We start from the raw sequence: 25,308 nt of genomic DNA on the forward strand, positions 1-25,308 counted from the left end.
GACCATTGAATTTCAACTCATCAATCTCAATATAACAGAACTGTAGGCAAACTTGCTATAGATTATACTTTGAATATCATTATGGTTGTGGATCATTGAATAGTTTTATACTAAAACAAAACAGCTGCCCAATGTTAACTAGACTTCTATAGTTAACCATAAACAATTAAAATCAACATAATATTCAAAGTAGTTAGTAATTCTTGTTAAAACTTCTTTTCATTCTCTTTATACTTCAGATTTTTCTTTTTTTTTCTTTTTTTTCATAGATGAAATTGACATTCAATGCATGGTATAATTTAATTTATAATATAAAAATTCAATTTACAATGTTACAAGCTAAAAATGAATTTCATTTAAAAAAAACTTATTTTAATTATTGGAAATTAAAAATTCACCAAATTAATTATAATCGTGATATTGAAAAGGCTAAAATAGATTCCATAGAAATAATAAAGTAAGCTCATTTGAAAATAATATTATAATTTCAACTGCTACTACTACTACTACTATTCCTACTCCTCCTCCTCCTACTCCTCTTCCTCCTCCTCCTCCTCTTCCTCCTCCTATTCCTACTCCTACTTATATTCCTGCTCCTACTCCTACTCTCCCTCCTCCTCCTCCTACTCCTACTTCTACTCCTGCTCCTACTCCTACTACTACTCCTACTCCTCCTCCTCCTACTACTACTCCTCCTCCTCCTACTACTACTCCTACTTCTACTCCTGCTCCTCCTCCCCCTTTTCCTATTACTACTACGACTACCACTACTCTCACTACTACTACTACTTCTACTACCACTACTACTGTCACTACTACTACTACTATTACTACTTCTAATAATAATGATAACAACAATAATAATGATGACAACAATGAAAATAACCCGGTGAAACGAAGTTTCTTTTCTTCTATTTCATTTACTGAAGCCATAAAATCATAGTTACAGTTAAGAAAGCTAAATGAAGTAAATTGTTTTAAAAAGAGAATGGGATTATCGTATTAATAAACGTGTCCGGATATATTTTGTAATAATTCTGATCACACTGCTGAGATATACACAAGTATTGATATTATATAACATAACATACAAATTAATAGTTCTTAGAGCTAATAACCACAAACGGATCACTAATAAAGACAGAAAACACAGTGAACTCCTTTGAATGTATTATATTGAGATTATTATTTACAAACATCATACCAGAAGACCTTAAGTCCCAATTTATGGAGTACATAATAAATTTATCACTCAAAATTACCCCTCCAAGTCATTTACATGACCAAGCAAGTCGACTGAATAAAGATAATTACTTTTTAAAAATTGGGAATTTAGTAATTCATGACTGAACTCTATATGCGTAAGCATCATTTTCAATCTGTTATCCTTCCATAGTTCACATTTCTAATCTATTTTCACCTCACCATTTTTATGTGATTGTATAATATTTTTTTCTTGATACCTGAAATGTTCAAACACTATTAATGAATCAATCTCGTTCTGTTTTCCAGTCAATTATTAATCAAAATACTTCACGTTTTTAAGCCAACTCTTACTTCTCATTGATCACTGTGATATGTTATCAGTACAAAACTAACCTTATTGATACTTTTATAGAATGATCTGCATATCAGAATTTAAGATTAATAAACCGGATGTAAACTCAAATACATTGTATTTGGAATTATAAATTTGTAGAGATTTAGGTTTTTCAATCCGCAGTAACTTTGAATGTGTATATATGGTTTTGTGTGGGAACATTGTGACTTTTATAATCAATTTATCGAATGCACATAGATTTGCAAATCTGTCACCATTCTTGTTCTTTTCTCTCAGTTAGTTCATGTTGTCCCATGATATCTTCATATTCAGTGTTGTCCATTCCAAACTTTGGCCCTTAGGTCTCCCGTCACGATTGTCATGTCTTTTCCTAAGCACTTCGATTGCAGCCTCTCGTAGGATTGATCTTTATCGTTGTCACTGTTATGATTGTTGGGTGCATAACATTGAATAACATTGATTGTAATTTCCTGGTTCTTTGTTTTGAATAATGGTTTGATGATTCTGAAGAGGTGAAATTCCCATCCTGTAAGTGCTCGTTGGGCTTGTTTAGACACCATCAGAGCAACTCCCTGAGTGTGCGGGGGATTTTCCTCTTCGCGACCGGAGCACAGCAACATCTATTCCGAATCTATCCTTTTCTGCCCAGCTTGGGTAGAAAGAATTTCCCTGATTCCGAGAATCATCAGGTTGTGTCTTCTCATTTCCGTAGCTAGTTGACTGGTCTTCCCGGTCTCCCACATTGTCCGAACATTCCATGTACGTATATTAATTAATGCTCTGGTTGTTAGAAGGAGCGTCGGCCTCGTAACTTCTGAAGAATGTCGGCCTTAATCATTAGACGTCATAATTCTTCTGAATGAAGATCGTTCAACTAGGAGGACAGAGTTTAAATGGTTAAAACTTTTAAATCTGGTTAGCGTTATTTAGCAAGTTTGTTTTTTACGTGATGGGGATTCTGAACCCATACTCAACCTTTCTCTTATTCGTGCTTGGGATCTGAAGAAACCCTAGAGGTGCTACAGGCGAAGTTATTTTAAACAATAGTCTATCTTTAAAGCATATTCATAGTAGAAACACGATATTACAATGTAAACTAAATGTTTTACAATCGACTAGTTTAAATATACAAAGTAAATTAAATTTTAAGGATAAAGACCGCCCCGGAATTCATCTATACAATAAGCTTTTACCCATCTATGCAGCTTTCATTATGTATGGTTCCATAAAATGAAAACACTAGTAAGGTTATAAAAAATATTACGGATTTTGTATAAAACTTCATATTTATTTTCTTTATTTAAAGAAAAGAATATAAAGCTAAACAGTTTCATGAAAATTTCCGATTGAAACAATGTTTTACACGTTGGAGTTGTACAATACGAATGGAGAAAGTAAGTATATAATATTTTATCTATGAAAGACTAACTGTAACAAAATATTTCTCAATTTCTTAATATAATACTTAAAAGATTTTGTCTCAGAAATACTGTTTCATCATATTTTTCAGATACATAAAATCTCCACAAAACCCCTTCTGATACTAATCAACATATGCGCACTAGTGACTGGCTTCAAGATGCATATTCTGGAGTTCTAGTGAGAAGTTGTGACCAGTGGAGTTTAACTGGGTCTGTTGTGAGATAGTAACTCATTGGTGACGATGATAGATGTGTCGCTCAATTTTGTGGATTAGTTGAAGCTAGACATTAACACCGTTGAGTGACGGACGGCTCAGCGGTCTGGCGGTTAGACACTCGCGTGCGAGACCGATAGGTCTTAGGTTCGGGGTCGGTGTTGCGCACTGCCGAGGGTCCCACAATAGGACGAAATGGCCGTCCAGTTCTTCCAGATTTTCCATGGTGGTCTAGCTTTGATTGACCTATGATCTCAACTATTGAAATGACTAAAATCTCCACCAAACTCCTCATACTGAAAATGTGTATATTTATTCGTTTTGTTATGTATCCAATCGCATTGATCTAAATCAAAATATATTATAACGTTCATGCAGATGCGAACAAAGATAATGACAGTTGTTTCTTAGAATCACAGAATCAAGATCAACAGGTAAAGCTGTTAGTGGTATATGGAGAGGGTGGAATCGTTCACGTTTACCTGAAGTTTGTGCTGATGATATTGTTTACAAAGACAAGGAAAATTTCATGATTAAACCATCCAAGATAGTGAATGAAACTGCATTAAATTCATCCACTTAACCTATAAGTCTTCTCCACTATTTCAATTACTGGAAGTTATATTGTAAAGTATATCTAGCTTGTCTTCTTTTGTAGTTATATTCTTTTGGGTTACATAATATTATGTGTAGAGTTTTTTTTTGGGGGGGGGGTGGTTACACCTGTTTGTAATGGTCTTAATGATCGTTTTCCGGTCTTCGGTATTTTCTTCTCATAAGACAGAAGTATTTACTTTAAAATACTTCAATTAAGTAGTAAATAAATTAGACAGTGTTGTAGAGTTCTATATAAAGTAGAGTTGATTCCCTTTCATAAAATGAACATTAACTAAATAACATTTCCAAAATATTTAGAACGTTATAACTATTTTAAATTAATTTCAGACCTTTTGTAAACAAAATAACCTATCTCGGAAATATTATTCATTATTGCTTAACAGTTATATGATTATTTATTGTATTGTTAATAACTGTAAACTTTTCACTATCTATCCTTACTTATAAAGCTTGTGACTTAAGGCAATATCTAAGTAGTCCGCAAAGGATGCATATATGCCAATAAGAGACTGATCAATTGCAGTTCTAATTACCAATGTGAAGATTCAAGTAAACAACATCATGTGAATTTAAAACTTAACCTCATTGTATAAACTAGTGACTATCAGGACTCAGTAAGTAAGTGGATAACCCGATAGCGTTGGAAGTGAACGGCACTGGGCTCAAGTTTCATAGTGAACATCAAATCTGAGATGCAGGTACATCCAGTTGACGAGTCCCAAATAGGACGAAACGAGCAACCTGGACTCCTCTTCTAGCCACTATCCATCTTTGCTTCTCAGATGTACATTTCTCAAATATATATACTTAAAAAGTTCCGGATAAAAATATTTTTTGTATTGTTGGTTACAGTAATATAGTATATATGACCTTAGCTAACCAGACAATACATTTATTTCATATCAGCTGAGTAAAAGATTATATCCTTCATTCTTTTACAATTTCTTTTTCACAGTCAACTCGTGATCAGTTAGAAAAAGAATCATTCAGACGTGAAAAAGAAATCGAATTTCTCAATCACTTAGATACTTTAATGAACAATCATCAAACAAAAACATTAACATCTGATAATGATAATAATACTACTACCAATAATAATAATAATAATAATCAAGATAATGAAACTATACCACTTGGTAATCGTATATGTTTAACTGATAGAAAATCACAAAAATCAAAGGTAATTAATTACATAACTTTGTAGTAAGGTTATTTTCACTTGTAAACATTTTCTTTTTTCATTTTTCATTAGAATTTGTCGTGTAGCTTATTTGGTGACTGGAATTTCACATCCTATTTTAATTATTAATTATTACTTGAAGTTAGACATTAACACTGTCCGATGCCGGCTCAGTAGTCTAGTGGTCAAGTACTCGCGCGCGAGACTGATATGTTCCGGGTTCGAACCTCGCGGGGCGGGGTCGAGGAAGAGGAGGATGAGTCCCACAATAGGACGAAACGGCTGTCTAGTGCTTTCAGGTTTTCCATGGTGGTTTAGCTTCAAATGACTCATGATCTCAGAAAGTGATATTAATTAATTTGCTAACCACTAAACAAATATAATAAAAAAATATAAAATTAGTTTACATTTTCTTGAATTGAACTACTAGATTGGATAACTTTATAAGCAAAGTTGGATGGTGGCTAATAGTGGAATACAGTTTGACGCGCGTTTCGTCCTATTTGGGACTCGTCAGCTGGGTGTGCCTGCTAGCCACCATCTAACTTTGCTGATAATGCTTATGAATTAAGGCAATATCAAGGCAGTACGCAATGGATGCACATATGCAAATGAGAGACTGATCAATTGCAGTCTTAGGCAACAATGGCTGATTATCTATACCTTTACTATAATTGGCATGCTTCCAGAATTTTCTGGGAGAGTTCTGTCACATGGATCTCTATAATGTACACTCGATTTTCTGAACATACCCAACCTTGAAGTATAGGTTTTCATTACATTTCTTATCTTATTGTTGGGGAGATTCAGAAAATTCCTCGAAAAAACCCAAAAAGGCCATGCAAACGCTAAGAAACGTCTTATCCAATTAGGATTCGACAGAAGTTTTTCCAGAAACATTTAGGAAGTGAAAAGTCACGTGTCGCGTTTCTGATTGAATGATTACCTATACTACTACTATGCTTGGTAGCGTTCAAGAAATTTCCGGAAAACCAAGCCCATATAAAATACTATAAATACCCTAGATTTTCTGTGCATGAATGGACATTTGGAGTGAAGCGTTTTTCCATTTATCTCAGCTTTTCTCTCATGTTCAAGTCGCTGTGTAGATTTAGCTTGGGGGCTAATAGAAGAGCTTAGTAAACGAATCTAGCATTCAATTAGAAGGCTTATCCCTTCTCCCTATTGTTTGAGCTGATAATCTTAAAACGATTATACATAGTGATGTCTGAATAACATACTGAATATATAAACCTGTATGAAATAACAGCTTAGCCATTTGGACATTATGCCAAAATGACTTTAAAAATTGGAAATATCTTTACAAAACAAACCTCAGACGATTTTTAAAAAATGCATTTGCATTAAGGTATGCCAAATTCAATCGTTTAATCTCACTAAAGTTTGAGTTGCTCTTTAAGAAATTGATACTATTTTCACATGAAATGTTTCAGTATTTGTATTTTGTCGTTGACAGTAAGGACTGTAGCTGATCATTTATTTATGACACAAGCACGTGTTGAACGAACTGTCTTGATATTGCCAAATATTCACACTTATCTTGACAAATTTAGGTAATGTATAACAACTGAATCCAGAACTGACGCGTACCGAAAAAGACAAAACTCTCGTCCTAGGTCTCCGAGTTAACTACTAAGCTTTGTTAAAATACTTTATCATATTATTTTATTTTAAAATTCGTATTCTGTACATACAAAATGTTATTAATTAGTAAATGACTTCATTGTGTCTAACTGTCATACACCTGAAGTTTGTGCTGATGATGTCGTTCAGAAGGATGATGAAAGCTCCACGACTAAACCTTCCAGCTCAGGGAATAAAACTCTATCAAAATCATTCACGTGAGCTACAAATCTTCTTCACCATCTCAAATTATCTTCTCCATTATTACTATCAATAACAAAAGATTTTTATTTATTCAGTTACTTATTTCGGTCATATATATATTCGATTATATTTAATTAACATTAGAATGCTCATCCAGGCTGTGTTTTCTGTTAGAATACTTTGATAAACTCGTTTTGTTTGGTGGTACTTTTATTTGCATAATAACTAGAATGATTATTTTAACTTTAGCATTTGCTAAAGGATTTATTCATTGTCTTAAATAACAGCAACATACATTATCATATATCACTCAATTAACTTTAATGATAGATTGTTGTGATTCGTATTGTCATGTTATTTACTTATATGTTATTATAAGAGATACTTGTTTCTTAATGGAAATCGAATTGATTTTTTCAGGAGACTGGTATGCTATAATCTCGTAATTTTTGTAGAGTTGAGTGATGTATGTTCCCAATGATCTTTCACCAAATTCATTATTATCTTGTGAATCCTGTTTTATGAATTCCAGACTGTAAATACCAACAATGCGTGTTTGAAATCAGCGAATTCATCTCCTTCAGTTGAAGACTTGATATCTGGTGATTTTACTCTGGATCATTACAAAAGTGATAGAAAAGTTAGCCCATTATATTATTTCCTAAGGGTAATGTCTGCTTTCATCATGTTTTTATTATTTTAACTTAACATAGAACCAGCATAGTGAATTATGGTGTAGCGTTTGAATTTTGGAAAAATGTAGAAAATTTGTAAATTAAATATTCCCTGAAAAGCATAGAACACATGAAACTGAGTAAAGGAATATTTCTTGCAAATTAGATTTATATCAGAGCTTTGCATAAGTATTACAACTGAATATAAAACCGACACTAAACAAATGACTATTGTGTGTGCTACTTATATTGACATTAGTAGTATATGATGTTAGTCGTGAACGGAAGGTCTGGCAGCAGAGAGACAAGAGGATCGAACAGCAAAGAATGGAAACAGGATGCAATTTTTATGACAATGCAAGAACAATGAAGTCTGAGTCATTATGAGACAACTGATGGACATTTTACAAATTAAGCATTTATGATACGATTGTTAGATTTTATTAACAAGTCCTGTAATAATTGTCCCCACCGGTGTTCTCGTTCACTACACTATAAGTTAAATTACAGTAACTGATTGTATAGTTGTACAGTTCAAGGTTTATCTAACAGCAAACTAAAGTAAATTATTGACAGAATACATTATAATTACCAGCAGAAGACTTGAAATGTCCTGTTAAGTGGTCAACTAGAAGTGACGTAATGATTATTCAATGTAGATATACCAATACTTTTATAGTTGATGTTGGTCAGGAGGAAATAGTAGTTTTAGGTTCCTTGCTAGTCGGGACCCATCACAAGGTGTTTCTTGTAAAACTAAGATTCACCTTACTCAACTTTGGAGTCTGAGACGGAAACACTGAGCTACTTTAGGCTTAACTGAACATCTGTTGAACTGAGATATATACAAAGGGTTCATCATTGAGTAGTTACTTTAGTTATGTTTGTTTTGGATGCCGGTCAGCTTAGTGGTCTAGTGGTTAAGTGCTCGCGCGCAAAACCAGTAGGTCCTGGGTTCGAATCTCGCGGGGGGGGCGAGGTCGTGGAATGCGCACTGCTGAGGAGTCCCACAGTACGGAAAAACGACCGTCCAGCGCTCCCAGGTTTTCCGTGGTGGTCTAACCTCAATTGACTCATGATTTCAACTATTAAATTTATATATATATATTAGCTTGATCTTTCTTTCTTTTTATTTAAAATTCTAGAATAATCGAATACTATCCGCTCAATCAAGTGTAATGAAACCGATTTTAAATCAAACTATTATACAACAACGTAATATTATTGCTGCACAAAATCGTGAAATTAATGCATTAAAAGCAGCACATCGTTATTCAGAATGGTTATTAGAAGCACGAGCACATAAATTAGCTAAAACTATAATAGAAAAAGTAAAAGAATGATTTTTTTCTCCCTTTGAAATTAAACCAGGAGTCATTACTAGAACTTCTTAGTTATTGTCAATAGTTTTCAAACTTACTATCATGTTATTTCAATAGTTATTTTAAGGAATGACTAAGATATGTTTCCAGTTGAATAGATAACTTATGGTTAGCAGTGAAAACCAAGATGGTCATTTCGTCCTGTTCTGTACACGTCAGTTCAATATACCCTGAACCCATATTGATGTTCATACCAGATCTAGAATCGGGTACCTATCATTTTAAGTGTCAGCTCGTTATTCACTAAGCTACTAGACCCATTTTACTACATATCTGTTTATTGAAGATGTTAATAATATTGTTATTAGTATAGGTTTGAATTACTCTGTTATCGAAATTCAACACAATCTTTGTTAGTAAATGCATATCCTGCTTATATTGCCTTGATATAACCGTTCCACTGTTAGCCACAGTTCATCCCTTCTAAATAATTTGTAACAAAATGGTTACATTAAGATTGTTCGAACCGGATCTACACGTACTATCAATGACTAATCAAAATCTATTATTGAATAAAAACAATAAAATAAACTCTAACCAAAGACGGATAGTGGCTAGCAGTGGAATTCAGGATGCACGTTTGATCCTATTTGGGACACGTCAGCTGGATGTACCCGCATCTCAGAGTTAATGTTCATTCTGGGACTCGAACCCAGTACCGTTCACTTCAAACGCCATCGCATTATCCACTTCTCTACTGAGTCTTTGCTTATAATGCCTGTAAATTAAGGCATTATCGAGGTAATATGCACAGTATGCACACATGCCAATAAGAGACTGATCAATTGCAGTCCCAAACATCAATGGGAAGATTCAAGTTATAGAAAAACAATACAATGTGAAATAAACTCTAACCCTTACTAATAATAATATGTTTCCAAGATATTAAATAGTAATAACATGATATCTATATTTAAATCCTTTTGCTTTAGACTAATACAAAAATTAATGAAGCTGATAAATCTTCCCCTGAATTGAATGAATCACCAGTGCACGTTGAAAACGGTACAGATGATCAAGTTCATTCTCAACTAATGTATGTCTTCAACATTCCTAGATGTAATATTATTCGTTAATCAAAACTGTAATCAAGTTTCTAACATTTGAGTTATTGTGATTTTTAGAAATATTTGTCAATGTGATAGCGACTTGTAATTACACAAATATTCAGGTGACTGATGTATTGACTAGATTACCGATGTTCTATTTGGTTAATATACAACCAGGAATAATGTTTCGAAGGTACATTCGTTCATGTGACCCTGTCTTAGCTCACTAAAACTTAAATCGAGACACGACAACCGTTGACTACTCCCTGATTATCAGTAACTCATTAGTTGATAATAGTTAATATCAAGTTGGACATATATCTGAGGTAAACCATGTTAGATATTCATGACGTTAATGACCATCTTGATTCGATCTTAATACATTTGTGAACAAATATGACCAGGCCTATTTAGGTTTGATTAATGAACATTTCACCAAAGTTTGTATATGGTGATTAAGAATGACTATTTCAAATTGATCATTTGTAATTACTTACAAAAATGGTCAAAGATTGCTCTCCTGAACCTGGTTCATTTCAACTTTATACCTGAGGATTAATGAAGCCACTAATCAAAGTGTACAACTTAGTTGAAAGTTTTACTACATAAATTTTTTTAAAATAAGTGGAGCTATGGTAAACTTAATAAAATTGATGTGTTTTATGGAGAACTTCATTATTTGATCATTGAACTTTCGAGACAAGTCAATTTTCGTTCTTCTAAATTTTGAATTGTTTTTCTTTTAACATTGCTAACTTTCATATATCGCAGTCTTACTTGTCTCTATTAAAAGAGTACGTTTTTCTGTGTTTAATTGTCTACCAGTGTTAATATCATTATTTCTTTAAGTTCGCTCTACAATTTTTAGATCTTGATAATTTCATTTTGATAATCTTTTCCTGATGTATGAAAAGAAAGGCGTAGATCTAGAAAATATTTACACAAGGTTATGTAATTCTGAGCAAAGATGGATGCTGGTTAGCAATGGAATCCAGGATGCCCATCTCGTCTTATTTGGGACTCGTCAGCTAAATGTACCCGCATCTCAGAGTTAATGTTCACTCCAGGACTCTAACCTATTACTGTTTGCTCTAAACGCCAAAGCTTCATCCACTTAGTTACTGAGTCCTGTTAGTCGTTTGCTTGTGAAATAGGGCGAGGTTTAAATTCATTTGGTATTATTTGTTTGAATCTATCTTTGTTTAGAATGCTTGTAACTTAATATAATATCGAGGTAATTCGTACAGGATGGATATATGCCAATAAGAGACTGATCATTTGCAATTCTAAACATCAATAAGAAGATTCAAACAACCAATACAAAATGAATTAAAGGTTACGTAATCTTGAGATGGTGGAGAAAATTTTGTAGCTCAAGTGGGTGATTTTGATGGAGTTTTGTTCTCTGATCTTGATGGTTTGGTCGTGGAGCATTCATCGTTCTTCTGAACGACATCATCAGCACAAACGTCAGGTAAAAGTTCATACTGATGATGCCGCTTAGAAGAACGATGAATGCTCCACGACCAAACCATCAAGATCAGAGAACAAAACTCCATCAAAAGTTAAATAATGTTTTTCTACTGACCAATAACTAAAAAGAACTATTATTATTCAATGATTACTTAAAATTTGTTTTTGATCATACTGAAAAACTTACTTAATTACTTACGCCTGTTGCTCCTTGTGAAGTAGCACGGGCCGCTCAACAGAATTCTCCATCCAAACCTGTCCTGGGCAAACCTTTCCAGCTCCTTCCAGTTGTTATTCATCCTTTTCATATCTGCTTCTATTTCCCGATGTAATGTGTTATCTGGCCTTCCACTTTTCCGCTTCCCTTCACGATTCCAAGTTAGGGCTTGTCTCGTGAGGCAGTTTCATGATTTCCGTAATGTATGTCCTACCCATTTCCATCGTTTTTTCCTAATTTTCTCTTCAGATGGAAGCTGGTTTGTTCTCTCCCACAGAAGGCTGTTACTGATGTTATCCGTCCAATGGGTGTTGAGTATTTTTCATGGACAACTATTTATAAATACTTATACCTTCTTGATGATGATTGTAGTAGTTCTCGAAGTTTCAGCTTCGTACAGTAGAACTGCCTTGACATTCGTAATGAAGATTGTGACTTTGATATTGGTTGACAGTTGTTTTGAGTTCCATATATTTTTCAATTTTAGGAATGTGGATACTCAAACACAACTATTTATATTTACTATTCTCAAAAATAATTAGATTCTATTCATATCATTAAAATAATTTACATTTTTTGACACTTTTCTTCTTCTTGTTAACAAGATCAAACGAAATGAAAAGTCCCATTAGCGATAATCATTTATCAGAATCAAAAACTATATCGATTAATAAAAAAAACTCATTTATTCAAAGTAAGTCTATAAATTTATGAATGTACAATGATCTTCAATGAGATTATAGTTTAAGGACGAACCAATCAAATTTAAGGTAAAACATCTTGAATTTTAACGCGAACTTCACTCATCAATTTGTCTAAATAACATCTTGGCATTTTAGCTGATGTCAGTTCGTGATGAAAAACATCAATCTAAATCCTAAACCTTACCATTAATTGTAAATCATTATCTTTATTCTTTAAACTGCTTTATACTCCTCATTTAGCCATAGTAAGTAGGTAGACACTCTCAAGGTCATCTTAGCGTCGCTCAAAGGTCGTCCATAAATTATAGTCTTACTCAATCTTTTCAGTTAGGTATGATGATGTAACATACTAAAAAAAATTTAAACACTAATTATTTGTAACCCATAACTTAGAATCACCTGCTCACTAGTGACTGACTTCAGGAGATACTTTTGGAGTTCTAGTGAGAAGTCGTTACCAGTGGAGTTCAACCAGGTCTGTTGTGAGATAGGAACTCACTGAAGACAATGGTGTACAGTGGCGCAACTTCGTGGGTCGGTTGAAGTTAGACATTAACACCGTTGGATGCCGGCTCAGTGGTCTAGTTAGTTAAGCGCCTGGCGCGAGACTGATAGATCCTGGGTTCGAGTCTCATGAGGGGCGGGATCGTGGGTGTGCACTGCTGAGGAGTCCCGTACTAGGGCGAAACGGTGCTTTCAGGTTTTCTATGGTTGTCTAGCTTCAACTGACTCATGATTTCAACCAGTGAGATTTTATGTATTGTTTATTCAAAATTGTTTTCAAATCAGGTTTCCTGTAAATTACACTACAATGTTATGCCACTTAAACGATATTTATTAAATATTTCTACTCATCTTTGTTATATCACGTAACAGAACTATCACTTCAATTAAACATCATCATAATAATATAACCATTATTATAAACTCTTCAATTAAAACCACACAATAACATCGTTCGGACAATTTATTTTAGTATGATGTATATTTCACTTCATCATTCTAACTATGATCAGGTATGTCGGTCTAGTGCGTAGTTGTGGCTAGTGATACTCAACTCAATGATGACTGAAAGAGATATCACCTACAGCAGTGAATAAAGACGATAAAATGTCATAACACGACTAAAGTTAAATATATAGATATTCAGATGCTGACTTAGTGGTCTAAAAATGCTGAGCTAACCATATAGCTTTTTGGTTTTGGATTTGATGTCTAATGGTGTCGCAGCTCTTCACTAGGATGAAACAACTGTCGAGTACTTCTTAGTATTTAATAGTTATCTAAATAAATTCATTACTTTATGTAAGCTGTCTACATAATGAACAATATCCAAAAGCCTTCTGTTTTAATGCATTATACTTTTTTAAAATAAACTTATTCCATTGAACTAGTTTGTTTGTATGTATCTAGGGTAATAGTAAGTAAGTGGAATACATTTCAATCCTCAATTGCTTAAACTTACAAAAGGAACCAACAGCAGGAAACGACATGTTAAGAAGTTGTGTTTTAATTAGAAATTATTATAAAGCTTATTTAAATAAACTAAAACATAACAATTAAATGTGATAGTATAAAAACTTTTAATTGAACTTGTCTTATTGTCGAGTATGTTTTTGTATTACCATGGTAACATGATCTGTTCAATATATCAACCAATTGAATTATGTGACTTCTGAAATACTCTCATGGAAAATTTCTAAAATGTTGAATGATATTAATAAAGATAAAACGTTCAAGAAAAAAAAAAGCTTTTAATTTTAAGTAAACCGAGCTTTTCAAATAATATCTGTGATGATTGAAAGGATGACATATAGCTAAGACTATAATCAACTTCTTGTGTTTGAAATTAAAGTCAAAGATGTGCATTTGGTTTTGCTTTTCAGTTACACATTAGCTCTATTACTGATTCTTAATGAACCGAATGAAGGGAAATTCTCTGTAGATATGATTAAAACGAGACCTTTTGATTTGAGAAAATCGTGTACCTGATTTATTACGAAGTTCTTAACATCTGATCAAAAAATGAGAAAAGGTTGAATATTGCACTGAATGGTAAATTCCCATTCAAACACTCAATTCCCTTTAGTGTGTCATCAATAGTGATGAATGATAGTTCAACTGTTAAGATACTGATTATAACTTCTTAAGACTTTTGGAGATGATATAAACTGAAGAAGCGGCTATAGAAAAAGTGTATTATAACACATAGGGAGTATTTTAAATGGATTATTGTTGATCTATCATAGAATATGTGAGATCAGTTAGAGTATTACAGAGAATTTATCTATTATGACCTTAGTAAAACCATTACGATACTGATAAATGGATTACATTGGATACTCTCTATAAATCATAGTATTATCAACTGACAATACCTATCTTGTAATAATAATAAGTTGCATTACTTTTAAAAATAAAATGGGAAAACTCTTTTGAGGATTTACAGTGATTAGTTTAATAACAAGATACACCATCCAAAGTTATTACCATATATTTTTTACCCGTATTGAATTACTAGTTTACTTCAGATACTCATAGATTACTTATAGAATAATTTCTTTCACCCATTTAGAAATGGAAGAAAGAGCAGCTGAACGTGCTCGTCGACGTGCATTACAAGAAGAAAGAAGACGTGAAAATGAACAAAAGAAAAAAGTAGGCGTATTTCTAATTTCTTTTATTTATCAGTCTATAATAACAGTTTACTGGTGAGAAATATGACATGACTAAAATTGCATATGACAACAACCTTTACATCCAGTATATTAGCTAAAAATTTCCATATAGGAAAACAGTAATTACCATTATGAATCAGTGTTCTTTATTCTTAATCTTTCTCCAACTCTCCTCTACATTAGTCAACATAGCAACTAGACAAAGATAATAGTTGCGTATATTAATCTATAAAAAAAATGAATAAACAATTTTAAGATTATGCATAATGTATAAGTGAAGTCAAATGCATCAACATTTGAACTGATCATGAAGTGGAGATGATCTATTTGTACTTTTAAAGAGTAAAGGTGATTGAACAAAGAATTTTACGTAATAAACTATTTACATGATTGTAAAAGTTGACGTGACTCCTTATGATAAATAGAATACTCTTTTGTTATTTATAAGAATATTTCTGACTGTGCTTTTTTTCTCATAACCAAAGGAACAGTTAGCTAAACAGTTAGAAGAAGAAGCTAACAGAATCAAACAAGAAAAGATAATGTTGAAGAATGAACAAAAAGAAAAGAAGATACGTGAAGAAGAGGTTGTCATTACTGTAGATGTTTTGTTAAGTTATTCAGACATTTCTTGTATATATATAAAACAGCATATTGGTATAGTGTTTAGAGATTATTTGATGAGACTAGAATTTATGGACAACATTTGAGCGACGCCAAAGTGATGTTGAGAGTGTCCACTTAATAACTAGTACCAAATGAGGGTTATGAAACATTGTGAAGAATGAGAATAATGATTTTAGAGTTGATGGTTAAGGCTAAGAATTGGATTTACGGGTTATCATCACGAACTGACATCAACTATAATACCGAAACTCTATTTAAACGAATGGATGAGTGAATTTCGCGCCAAAATCCGAGACCTGTTATCCTTTACCTGATTGGTTGGTCCATAAATAATAGTCTCGACGAGTATTTGGTTTTTTGGTTCTTTTGGTGGAGTTTTGTTCTCTGAGCTGGATGGTTTTGGTTCACTATACGAAGTGTCTAATGTTAGACAAATATTGAAAACTAAGAAGGACCGGACAGATGTATTGTTTGGTTATGAGATTTCCCAGCATTTGAAATCTATGATACTTTCGAAATACCAACTCAAGACTTTCAGATCTCTTGACCCGTAAGTCCATAAGTTTGAATTCATTGGTTCACATTTTCAACTTTGTTCAACTTATGGTTTTCTATTTAATTTAATTTCTTTAAAAGTGATTTTCTTCGCAAATTGGCATGGAAAACTAGGGAGTTTCTCTTTTTGATTGAGATCATGAACCAATTGATGTTAGACCACCTTTGGAAACCTGGAAGCACTGAACGGCCGTTTCTTCCTATTGTGGGACCTGTCAGCTGTGCGCATTCCACGATCCCGCCCGCGGGACTTGAACCAGGGCCTTCAGTTTTGCATGCGGATGCCTAACCTCTAAACCACCAATGGATTCCGCGGGCGGGATCGTGGATGCGCACTGCTGACGAATCCGACAATAGGACAAGACGGAGGTCCAGTGCTTTCAGGTTTTCAATGGTGGTCTAACATCAATCGGTTCATGATCTCAATCAAAAACGTAATAATCTCCACAACTCTATACTGAAATTCTCTTTGTCAGCTTGAAAATTGAATGGGTTTAATTCTGTTTGAATTGTTGAATGTTAATTTTTTTTCGGACAAATTACAATCACGTAAAAAAAACCAGTTAATCGTTCAATTGACTTTCATCTTTCTAATGTTTCCTCTACTGATAATAGATTACAACAAAACGTTATTGTTAAATTACATGAAAGTCATCAAATATTGTCAATCTTATGCGGGATCGTGGATGCGCACTGCTTAGGAGTTCCATACTAGAACGAAACGGCCGTCCAGTGCTTCCGGGTTTTCCATGGTGGTCTAGCTTCAATTGAATGATGATTTTAATCAGGGAAATTTCTAAAATCTCCACAAAACCCCTTCTGATAATCTTATGTTTGTTTATTTTTTAGTTAAAACAACAAAAAGAATTAAAATTAGCTTATCAACGTGAACTGAACTTAAAAGTTACTATGCATAGAAATATGTCGTGTTTACGTTATTATGGTCTTAAACCATGGATAAACTATGTATTAAAACAACATGAATTAATTCAAATGGCCAATTGTTATGAAAAGAAAACAATAATGAGGTAATTTATACTATATGATTTTATTTTTCATACAATTCAAGATATCTGTGATCGTTTGACTTCGAGATAATTCCTTAGGTTTCATTTATCCATCATTTTGATAACTGTTCAGTCAATCAGTCAGTAACAACGCAGAAATTCGTACGTACGTACATCAGTTCGAGTTGCCATACCACATTAGCACAGAGATGTAGATGTCGATTTAAATCCCGTTATTAAAAATAAATCTCAACGGTTTATAAATTAAAAAGGCAACATGATGAGCCGATTACAGTTTATTATTTGATAGTACAGATAAGGAACTTTACAAGCTCACTAAGCGAATTTGAGCAGAAAGGTTAATATGTGCGACCAAGTGAATATAGAAGTGAATATAGAGTCAAATCGAACAGAAGCGAAGCAGTTAATAAGATTCAAGCACATATATACATATGGTAAAGCAAATGATTCAGCGAGCGATAATTAAGCGACTAACATTTAAAGTAGAATGAGGCAATATATGCGTAGGCTGTCACATATAATCAATCAGACATGTTAATGATCATATTAATAAATAAACAAATTGTTACTGTTTAAACAACACTATCGATCAAATGAGTTGATTGAGCAGCTTGACAAAATTAACCGTAAACAAACTTAGTAGTAGAAGAGGTGTTATATGCTAGGTTTGAAGCGGTTACAAATTCACTTAATCTGCGAACGGAACAAGACTCGGTGACCAAAGACCAATAAGCTAGCTATTTGATGTGTTCCAGCCCCACTAACTAGAGGGAGAATTCCAAGCATGGAATGGGGAAGTATATTCCGCAAAAGCCAGAAGCACGAGCGATAACAACAGACACAAATGAAAACGTATATATACAGCACAAAACCGTCCTTGAGGTGATTTACAAAATAGCATACTAAAAGACACAACGGACCAATGGCATTTAAGATTCTCTCGAGTGGAAAATACGACATGAAGGTGAAAAGAGCGCTTTTAGTGAGAGAAAAAAGAAATTCCAACTTTCTAAATAACATTACAAAATTAGGTCCTTTTCCAAGTGAGTTCTGGGGATCTAACGTCCCCAACATTATATATTTACTATTTACTATGTGTAATCGTGAAAGTAGCTTTCAATTTGTACCTAGTGAATTTCTTAACTAAAAGATTGTTTCACAAACATGTTAAATGAGTTTAATTTAAAGTAAAATCTCAATTAAGACCGTATGGTTGCGCTTTAGAATCTCCTTTTGGTGCATCTCATTTTACATTAGACAATAAAGATAGTAACAATATATATATATATATATATATATATATATCAGTCCAATCTTTGAACCCTGTTCATTGCAACTAATGCTTAAAAGAAAGGAATGTTTATACAAGGGGTAATTTTTAAGATATTTTGTCACATAGAAAATGTGAAATGAATGTCTCTGATGCTCTAAAATAATCAGCATGTAACAAATGACTTCTATTATTACTTTGATGAAGTCGTTAGTATCAAGCCTTTAGAGACTAACTAGTTGTACAGCGGAAAATCGTAATGAGCTTTTTTTTGTTGTGATTAAGATGATGATAATTAAATGATTCAGCTTGTTAAATTATTTTACCTTATACTCATCAAGTTAATCTTAACCTTGTTTATATCAACTGATTATATAATCGCTTGGTTACGCTATAATTATCAGTGATTATAACCTAACCTCTATTTATATTGACTGGATTTATAATATGCAAAGATACATCAATGTTGACTACTGTGTTTAATATCATACGTTGTGTATTCTTTATCATTTTATAACTATCTATTCTATCTCGGATATCAATCTCTCTTTTCTTGGATAAAATATCCTAAATGCTTTTTTCTAATCTTTACTTCTTGACAAATTTTGAGAAGTTGTAGTTGTTGAGAAATCTTGAGACAGGATAATAAACTCATTATGTTCTAGTTATTTACATCCTATTTACAATTAACAGTTATAATAATTAAGTTATTCGATTTCGTAGAGATACTGCTTAAGTTAGAAACTGGTATTGATTTGTATAGTATCCAAATGCTCAAACAGCTGAATAGATACTTATTTTGTTCTGGTTTGTAATCTAAGAACACCTAAACAAGCTCGATATTACTAAGCTAATAAGTCAGAGTATAATGGTTTACATTTTTCAACTTCAATACATTCGCTTTATAATTCAACTATCATTTAGACATATCAATAGGTAACTAAGAAAATATTGACTTCTTACTAAAATCAAAATTGTATTTAGTTAAAGATATGGACCATTATATTTCAATTTGCTTTAGTCAACTTTGTATTTCCTAAAATACATGAAGTTACTGATGGAGTTTTGTTCTCTGAGTTGGATCGTTTGGTCGTAGAGCTTTCATCGTTCTTCTAAACGACATCACCAACACAAACTTCAGATAGAATTGAAGTGTTAGATTTGTTCCACATGTGGTTCACAGCTTGTCTTGTAGACCTCAATGTTGATTAATTCTTGTTGACCTCAAACTTGTCATTGTTTACTTCGTTTCTTTGGTTGTGTCTCCAATTCGTTTGATTTTTGTTCCTATGTTTGACAATGACAGGCTTAAGGTCAACAAGAATTAATCAACATCGAGATGTACAGAACAAGCTGTGAATCTCATATGGAGCAAATCTAATACTTCACTTCTACCTGCAGTTTGTGCTGATGATGTCGTTCAGAAGAACGATGAAAGCTCTACGATCAAACGATCCAACTCTGAGAACAAAACTCCATCAAAATAATCCACCTAAGCTATAAATCTTCTCCACCATCTCAAAATACATGAAGTTAAGCTATATCCGTTGTCATTTGAATACATTGATATATAGTTACAAAGTAGAGAAAAACCACCATTCGTTGTTAATAGATTTCTTATAATTCTTAAAAGTGATCATAATTCATAATGAAAATTACATTGATATATGGTATCTTATTAATTCTATTATAAATTTTCTGCTTTTCATCACATTTTTTCTTCACAGAAATACATTTCACACTTGGTTACTACATTTAAAAATTAAATATGAACAAGAAACTAAATTTGTTCAATGTCATTACAATGTATTGCTAATGAAAAAAACTATAAAAGCACTTCAGAAGGTTAGTTTCATTGAATTGAATTGACTTTAATTGAAATACATTCCATTGTGTAGCTTAATTAATTCAAACCAAATTGTTTATTCAAAAATGATATGATAGTGTGCATGCATAATATCAACATTAAGATTTAAATAAATAAAGGTCACTTACTTACTTACGCCTGTTACTCCTTATGGAGCATAGGCTGTCGACCCACTTTGTCCTGGGCCTTCTTTTCTAGTTCCATCCAATTCTTGTTCATTTTTCTCATGTCTATTTCCATTTCCCGGCGTAATGTGTTCTTTGGTCTTCCTCTCCTCCTCCAAATTTGGCCTTGAGGATTCCATGTGAGGGTTTGTCTTGTGATGCGGTTGGGTGCTTTCCTCAGTGTGTGTCCTATCCACTCCTAGTGCTTCTTCCTAATTTTTTCCTCCACTGGGTCTGATTTGTTCTCTCCCACAGAGAAACTCCGCCTGGTGTCCCTCCGAGGGCTACTGCCGGCCCCAAGCCCGGATAAAGGAGGAGGGTTGGGCATGGGGTTAGTGACCACATCCCGTAGAAAACTAACTCGCTAAAAAAAACGCTAACCAGAAAACATTATTCAAATCATTTAAGCTCTGCCCTGGGAGTCACAAAGTCTTCATTTAGAAGATTTATGACGCCTCATGATGATGATGAAAGCCGAACTGAAGGTTAGTCGATGATTAATTTCGACTGTTGGGGTGGAGACGTTTTCTAAAAAAATTACGAAGAAGAATCAATGTAAATCCCTTTCATTATTTAGAATGTATCTCGGGCTTAAGTACATAATTCATTTTGAAATTTTTCTAAACAAAATGTAAGGAGAATCCAATATTAAATGATCTATTATTGAAAATTTTCTAGGAAGATACATAGAATGGTGGAGAAAAATTTGTAGCTCAGGTGGATGATTTTGCTGATTATATAAAATCCCATTGAGTGTTTCACCTCAAAGATGTGTTCAACTCCTAGGTTGAAAAAACTGGAATATGTTTGAAAATAGTTTTGTTATGGGAAATAGCATACTCAATAATAATTTACAAGTCACTAACCAATAAGGTGTTCAGATGTCATTCACATAATCAAAAATCCAGTTAAATTGAATAAGGTTTCTTTAAATAAATGAATAAGAATAAAATTACAGCACGAATATCGTTAAATTGCACATAAGTGTGCCAAGTAGAATTATCAGCAACCAATGAAAACAAATCGTTTACTGTGTATCAAAAATAGAAAAGCCACTCAAAATCAACAAAACTTCAAAGAGAAGCTAATGCAAATACAATTAAACAACGAAAACAGTAAGTCATACTGTGGTGAGCAGAAAACCTAACTGAAACATAAAATAAGAGTACAAAAAGATGAAATGAGCGGTTTGTTGTGCCTATAACACATCTTTCGGTAAATAGATCAGAAAAATAGTGGAGTATGCCTTGAACTACTGATTATTAATGAGTAATATCGATTGATATACTAAAGAGCCGCGTTAAATAACAAGTCAAGAAAACGCTTTTCCCACCTCGAAACTCCACATTACATAGCGAATCAATGTTTCGACACGAACCTATCCTTTATGAAACTATATAGGCCTTTCCAAACACAATATACTTTATTTGCAGCTAAACATTCTTAAATGGTGAATGGTACATCGAAGAAATATTCAGTCGAATAGAAGTGCAGTCAGTCACTTTATGCTTCTAACTAATCTATTATAATTACCCCGTTGGACTTTAACACATATTTTATCGTCCATAGTCAGAAAGAATCAATTTGAGTGGCTTTATCGATAGCTTATAGTGGTTTTTGTCTAATTTGATTTGTTTTCTCAATGCATTTATATGATATTAGATAAAGTGAATCAAGAGTTATTTGTAGATCATTTATTTTGATATTAGCAGCTTCTTCTGAGCTAGATGCTACAGTCATACTGCATTGAGTCACCTTCTATACAACACTACCAACAGTAATTTCAAAAATGAGTTAATACATTTTCCATAAGGAATGTGATTATGATGAGAATGATGTAGTCTTGAAAGGCTAGAGGACTTGATGATTAAATGGTACAGATTGGAAAACTCAACTTAAATATAATTCCTGTGAACTATAGATTTTATTCAACATGCTGAAAAATATCCCACTAGATTATTTCTTTTCGTATGTTGTTCGTTGTATGCATAGATAATTGTGACCGTGTCCTCTCATATTATTACTATTATACTATCATTATCATTATTATTATTATACAGGCTTGTGAAATACGTAAAGAGAATGAGACTTTTGCTAACAAATGGTATCATAAACAGCTTCTACGAAGTAGTTTTTCATTTTGGGTTCAGTACGTAAATGATCTTTGCATTCAAGAATGGCAACAAGAGGAAACTGCTTTGGAACATTATAACAGGTAGGATCTTCAGAGATATATATGTATCATAATTGTTTGACCACAACTTTTCACAGTAATGATGATGTCTAACATATGTCTCAGATTAAAAGAACAATGACCATTAATATATAACAAGTTATTGTTTAATACTTTGAGAAAATGACAGTTAAATCAAGTTTACTTATAAAACTGAAAACTTATACTAAATATGTAGTGTTTGAAATTCGAATAATTACTATACCGCAATAATTTCGCAGTAGAAAGACAGTTTACAAGCAGAGATGAATAGTGGCTAGCAACGAAATCCAGTACGCGCATTTCGTCTTATTCGGGATTCGTCAGTTGGATGTACCTACACCTTAGAGTTAGTGTTCACTCTGAAACTCGAACCCACTACCGTTCGCTTCAAACGCCTTCGACTTAGCTACTAACTCCTGATAGCAACGTAATTATGCAATGGGATAAAATGTTTACTTATATCTTCCAATTATTGTTTAGGACGATGCAAGCAAACAACACCACGTGAACTTTAATTTTCTGTTAAATAATTTTGTTTTCAATATGCTTAAAATTGATTTTTTTTTAAAATTCATGGATTGGTTGAAGTTAGTTATTAACACCATTAGATACCGGCTCGGTGATCTGGGGATTAAGCGTTCACGCGTGAGACTGATATGTTATGGGTTAGAATCTCGCGGAGCGGAATCGTGGATATGCACTGCTAAGGAATTCCACAATTAAACAAAACATCCTGATAAATCTTGCAAATTGAACGCTATATTGGTTTCCTAAGCTATTCTGTAACCCCCTAGCTAGAACTATACAGCGGCCTGAACAACGAGAGAGAAGACACAAAGTATGCGAGAAGTACTTTTTCCAGAAAATACAGGGTTTTCATAATATTTTTAATGTCCTTGGGTTGCTAGAAGATTCTGGAATGCTACTAAACATAGTAAGCAGTGTAGCAATCAGCCAATCAGAACCTCTGCCTGTGATATTTCCGGCTAAAACTTCAAGTGGACGCTGATTGGAGAAACGTTTCTTAATGTTTTTCTGATCTTTGCTTGACCTTTGCGAGAAATTTTCTAGGTCACCCCAACACATCCGTCCAGTGCTTCCAGGTTTTCCATGGTGATATAGCTTCCATTCACTCATGAAATCACTTATTAAAAAAATAATTTATTTGATTAAAGGATCATTATTTTAGTGTTTATTTATTTATTTATTCATATATAGGCATCTATTGTATGTTTATTTTAAAATTTGGATTGATTTTCCAAATCTACAACGTGTACAGCGTGAACGAGAATATCGTCGTGAACAATTTCGTAAATGTCTACTTGATATTATACCTGATTTTAATCCACCTAAACAAGATATCAATGAAATGGACTAAATGTTTACATAAATTGTTATCATTGTTTAAGTCGAAATTGTAATTATGTAATATTATAAAGTTTTTTTTATTGTTGTTGTTATTCTGATTAATATATTTGATTTATAAAAATGTAATAATAATGTAAAATCTCAAATCATAATATGTCATGAGAGCTGCTAAGTTCACTATTTGGTTAACATAGAATACAATCACAATTGATTGATCACTGGGTGGCGATCAGTGTCATGCGTGTCTAGTCCTTACTAGTGCAGACGGAATGCTATCAACCATGTTGCAATATGGCCACCAGCCTAGGTGACTCGACATTGCGTGCACTATTGTGAGATTAGATAGTGGTTGGAGGTAGTCGACAGGAAACCCTGGACCCGTCAGCATCTCAGTCCTACAGGAGGTCGGTCGTGGCTCGGATAGCTCAGTGGTAACGTCCCCGACTGTGAAGCTGGGTGACACGAGATCGAATCCTCCAGAGAGCACAAGTTCCCTCAAGATTACAGATACACATTGCTGACGAGTGCCAAGTAGCACGAAACTCGGGTCCAGGGTTTCCTGTCGACTACCTCCAACCACCATCTAATAGAATACAATATACAACTATGGAACTCGAATGTATAGAACCCGCCGAAAAAATGAATCAGAAAATAGAAGACTGGAGAAGTGGTTGTTGGATATGAATCAATATTTACAAAAATCCATGGGTATTTATAGATATTGGAGTTTATTATATCAATATTATAATTCAGCTAATCCATATTATTCGTAAAATTTCTTTTGACAAATTGTATGTTGGCGTTCTGGGGAGTGTTACAATTGGACGTAGTGGGATGTTTGGTTTGTGTATTTTTGGTCTGCCGTAGAATCGAGGGAGTACTTATTCATTGGATTTCATTCTCCATTGGTCTTGTTTTGTTAGTTCTCCTGCTTTGATGAGCTTGTTTAAAGTCTTTGAGATTCGGTTGTTTAACTTTTTGAATGGATTTCTGTCCATCAGTTTGTATGTGCTCTTATCCTCAAGTAGTTCCTCGGCTTTTTTGACGTATTCTTCGTTGTTCATAATCACGGTGGTGAGTCCCTTGTCCCCTGGAACTATGATAATATCCTTTCTAGTTCTGAGTTCCCTCAAAGACTTAATCCCTGCTTCTCACCAACGACACAAATCTCATAAGGTAAACGAAGCTTCAAAT

At 33.4% G+C, this 25,308-nt stretch overlaps 1 protein-coding gene across 1 annotated transcript; it reads left to right on the top strand.

The window, feature by feature from the left end:
* The first annotated feature begins 360 nt into the window (after nt 1–360).
* Nucleotides 361–24,181, top strand: MS3_00000956 (uncharacterized protein). The gene is made up of 13 exons (XM_051208519.1): nt 361–457; nt 2,868–2,955; nt 4,771–4,995; nt 7,376–7,510; nt 8,663–8,848; nt 9,832–9,935; nt 12,244–12,332; nt 14,918–15,000; nt 15,506–15,607; nt 17,052–17,230; nt 20,228–20,345; nt 22,592–22,746; nt 23,965–24,181. Exons 2-13 carry the CDS (start codon nt 2,947–2,949, stop codon nt 24,122–24,124), a joined length of 1,545 nt encoding a protein of 514 aa, XP_051075391.1. The 5' UTR covers nt 361–457; nt 2,868–2,946; the 3' UTR covers nt 24,125–24,181.
* The last annotated feature ends 1,127 nt before the right edge of the window (nt 24,182–25,308 follow it).

The sequence above is a fragment of the Schistosoma haematobium genome, chromosome 1, assembly GCF_000699445.3.
Source record: "Schistosoma haematobium chromosome 1, whole genome shotgun sequence".
NCBI lineage: Eukaryota > Metazoa > Platyhelminthes > Trematoda > Strigeidida > Schistosomatidae > Schistosoma > Schistosoma haematobium.

Bases quoted from the DNA above. Each gene is read 5' to 3' on its own strand.
- MS3_00000956 (XM_051208519.1), top strand. The intron at 7,511-8,662 runs GTAATGTCTGCT...TTAAAATTCTAG, and splicing joins CATTATATTATTTCCTAAGG to AATAATCGAATACTATCCGC. The intron at 12,333-14,917 runs GTAAGTCTATAA...TCACCCATTTAG, and splicing joins AAAAAACTCATTTATTCAAA to AAATGGAAGAAAGAGCAGCT.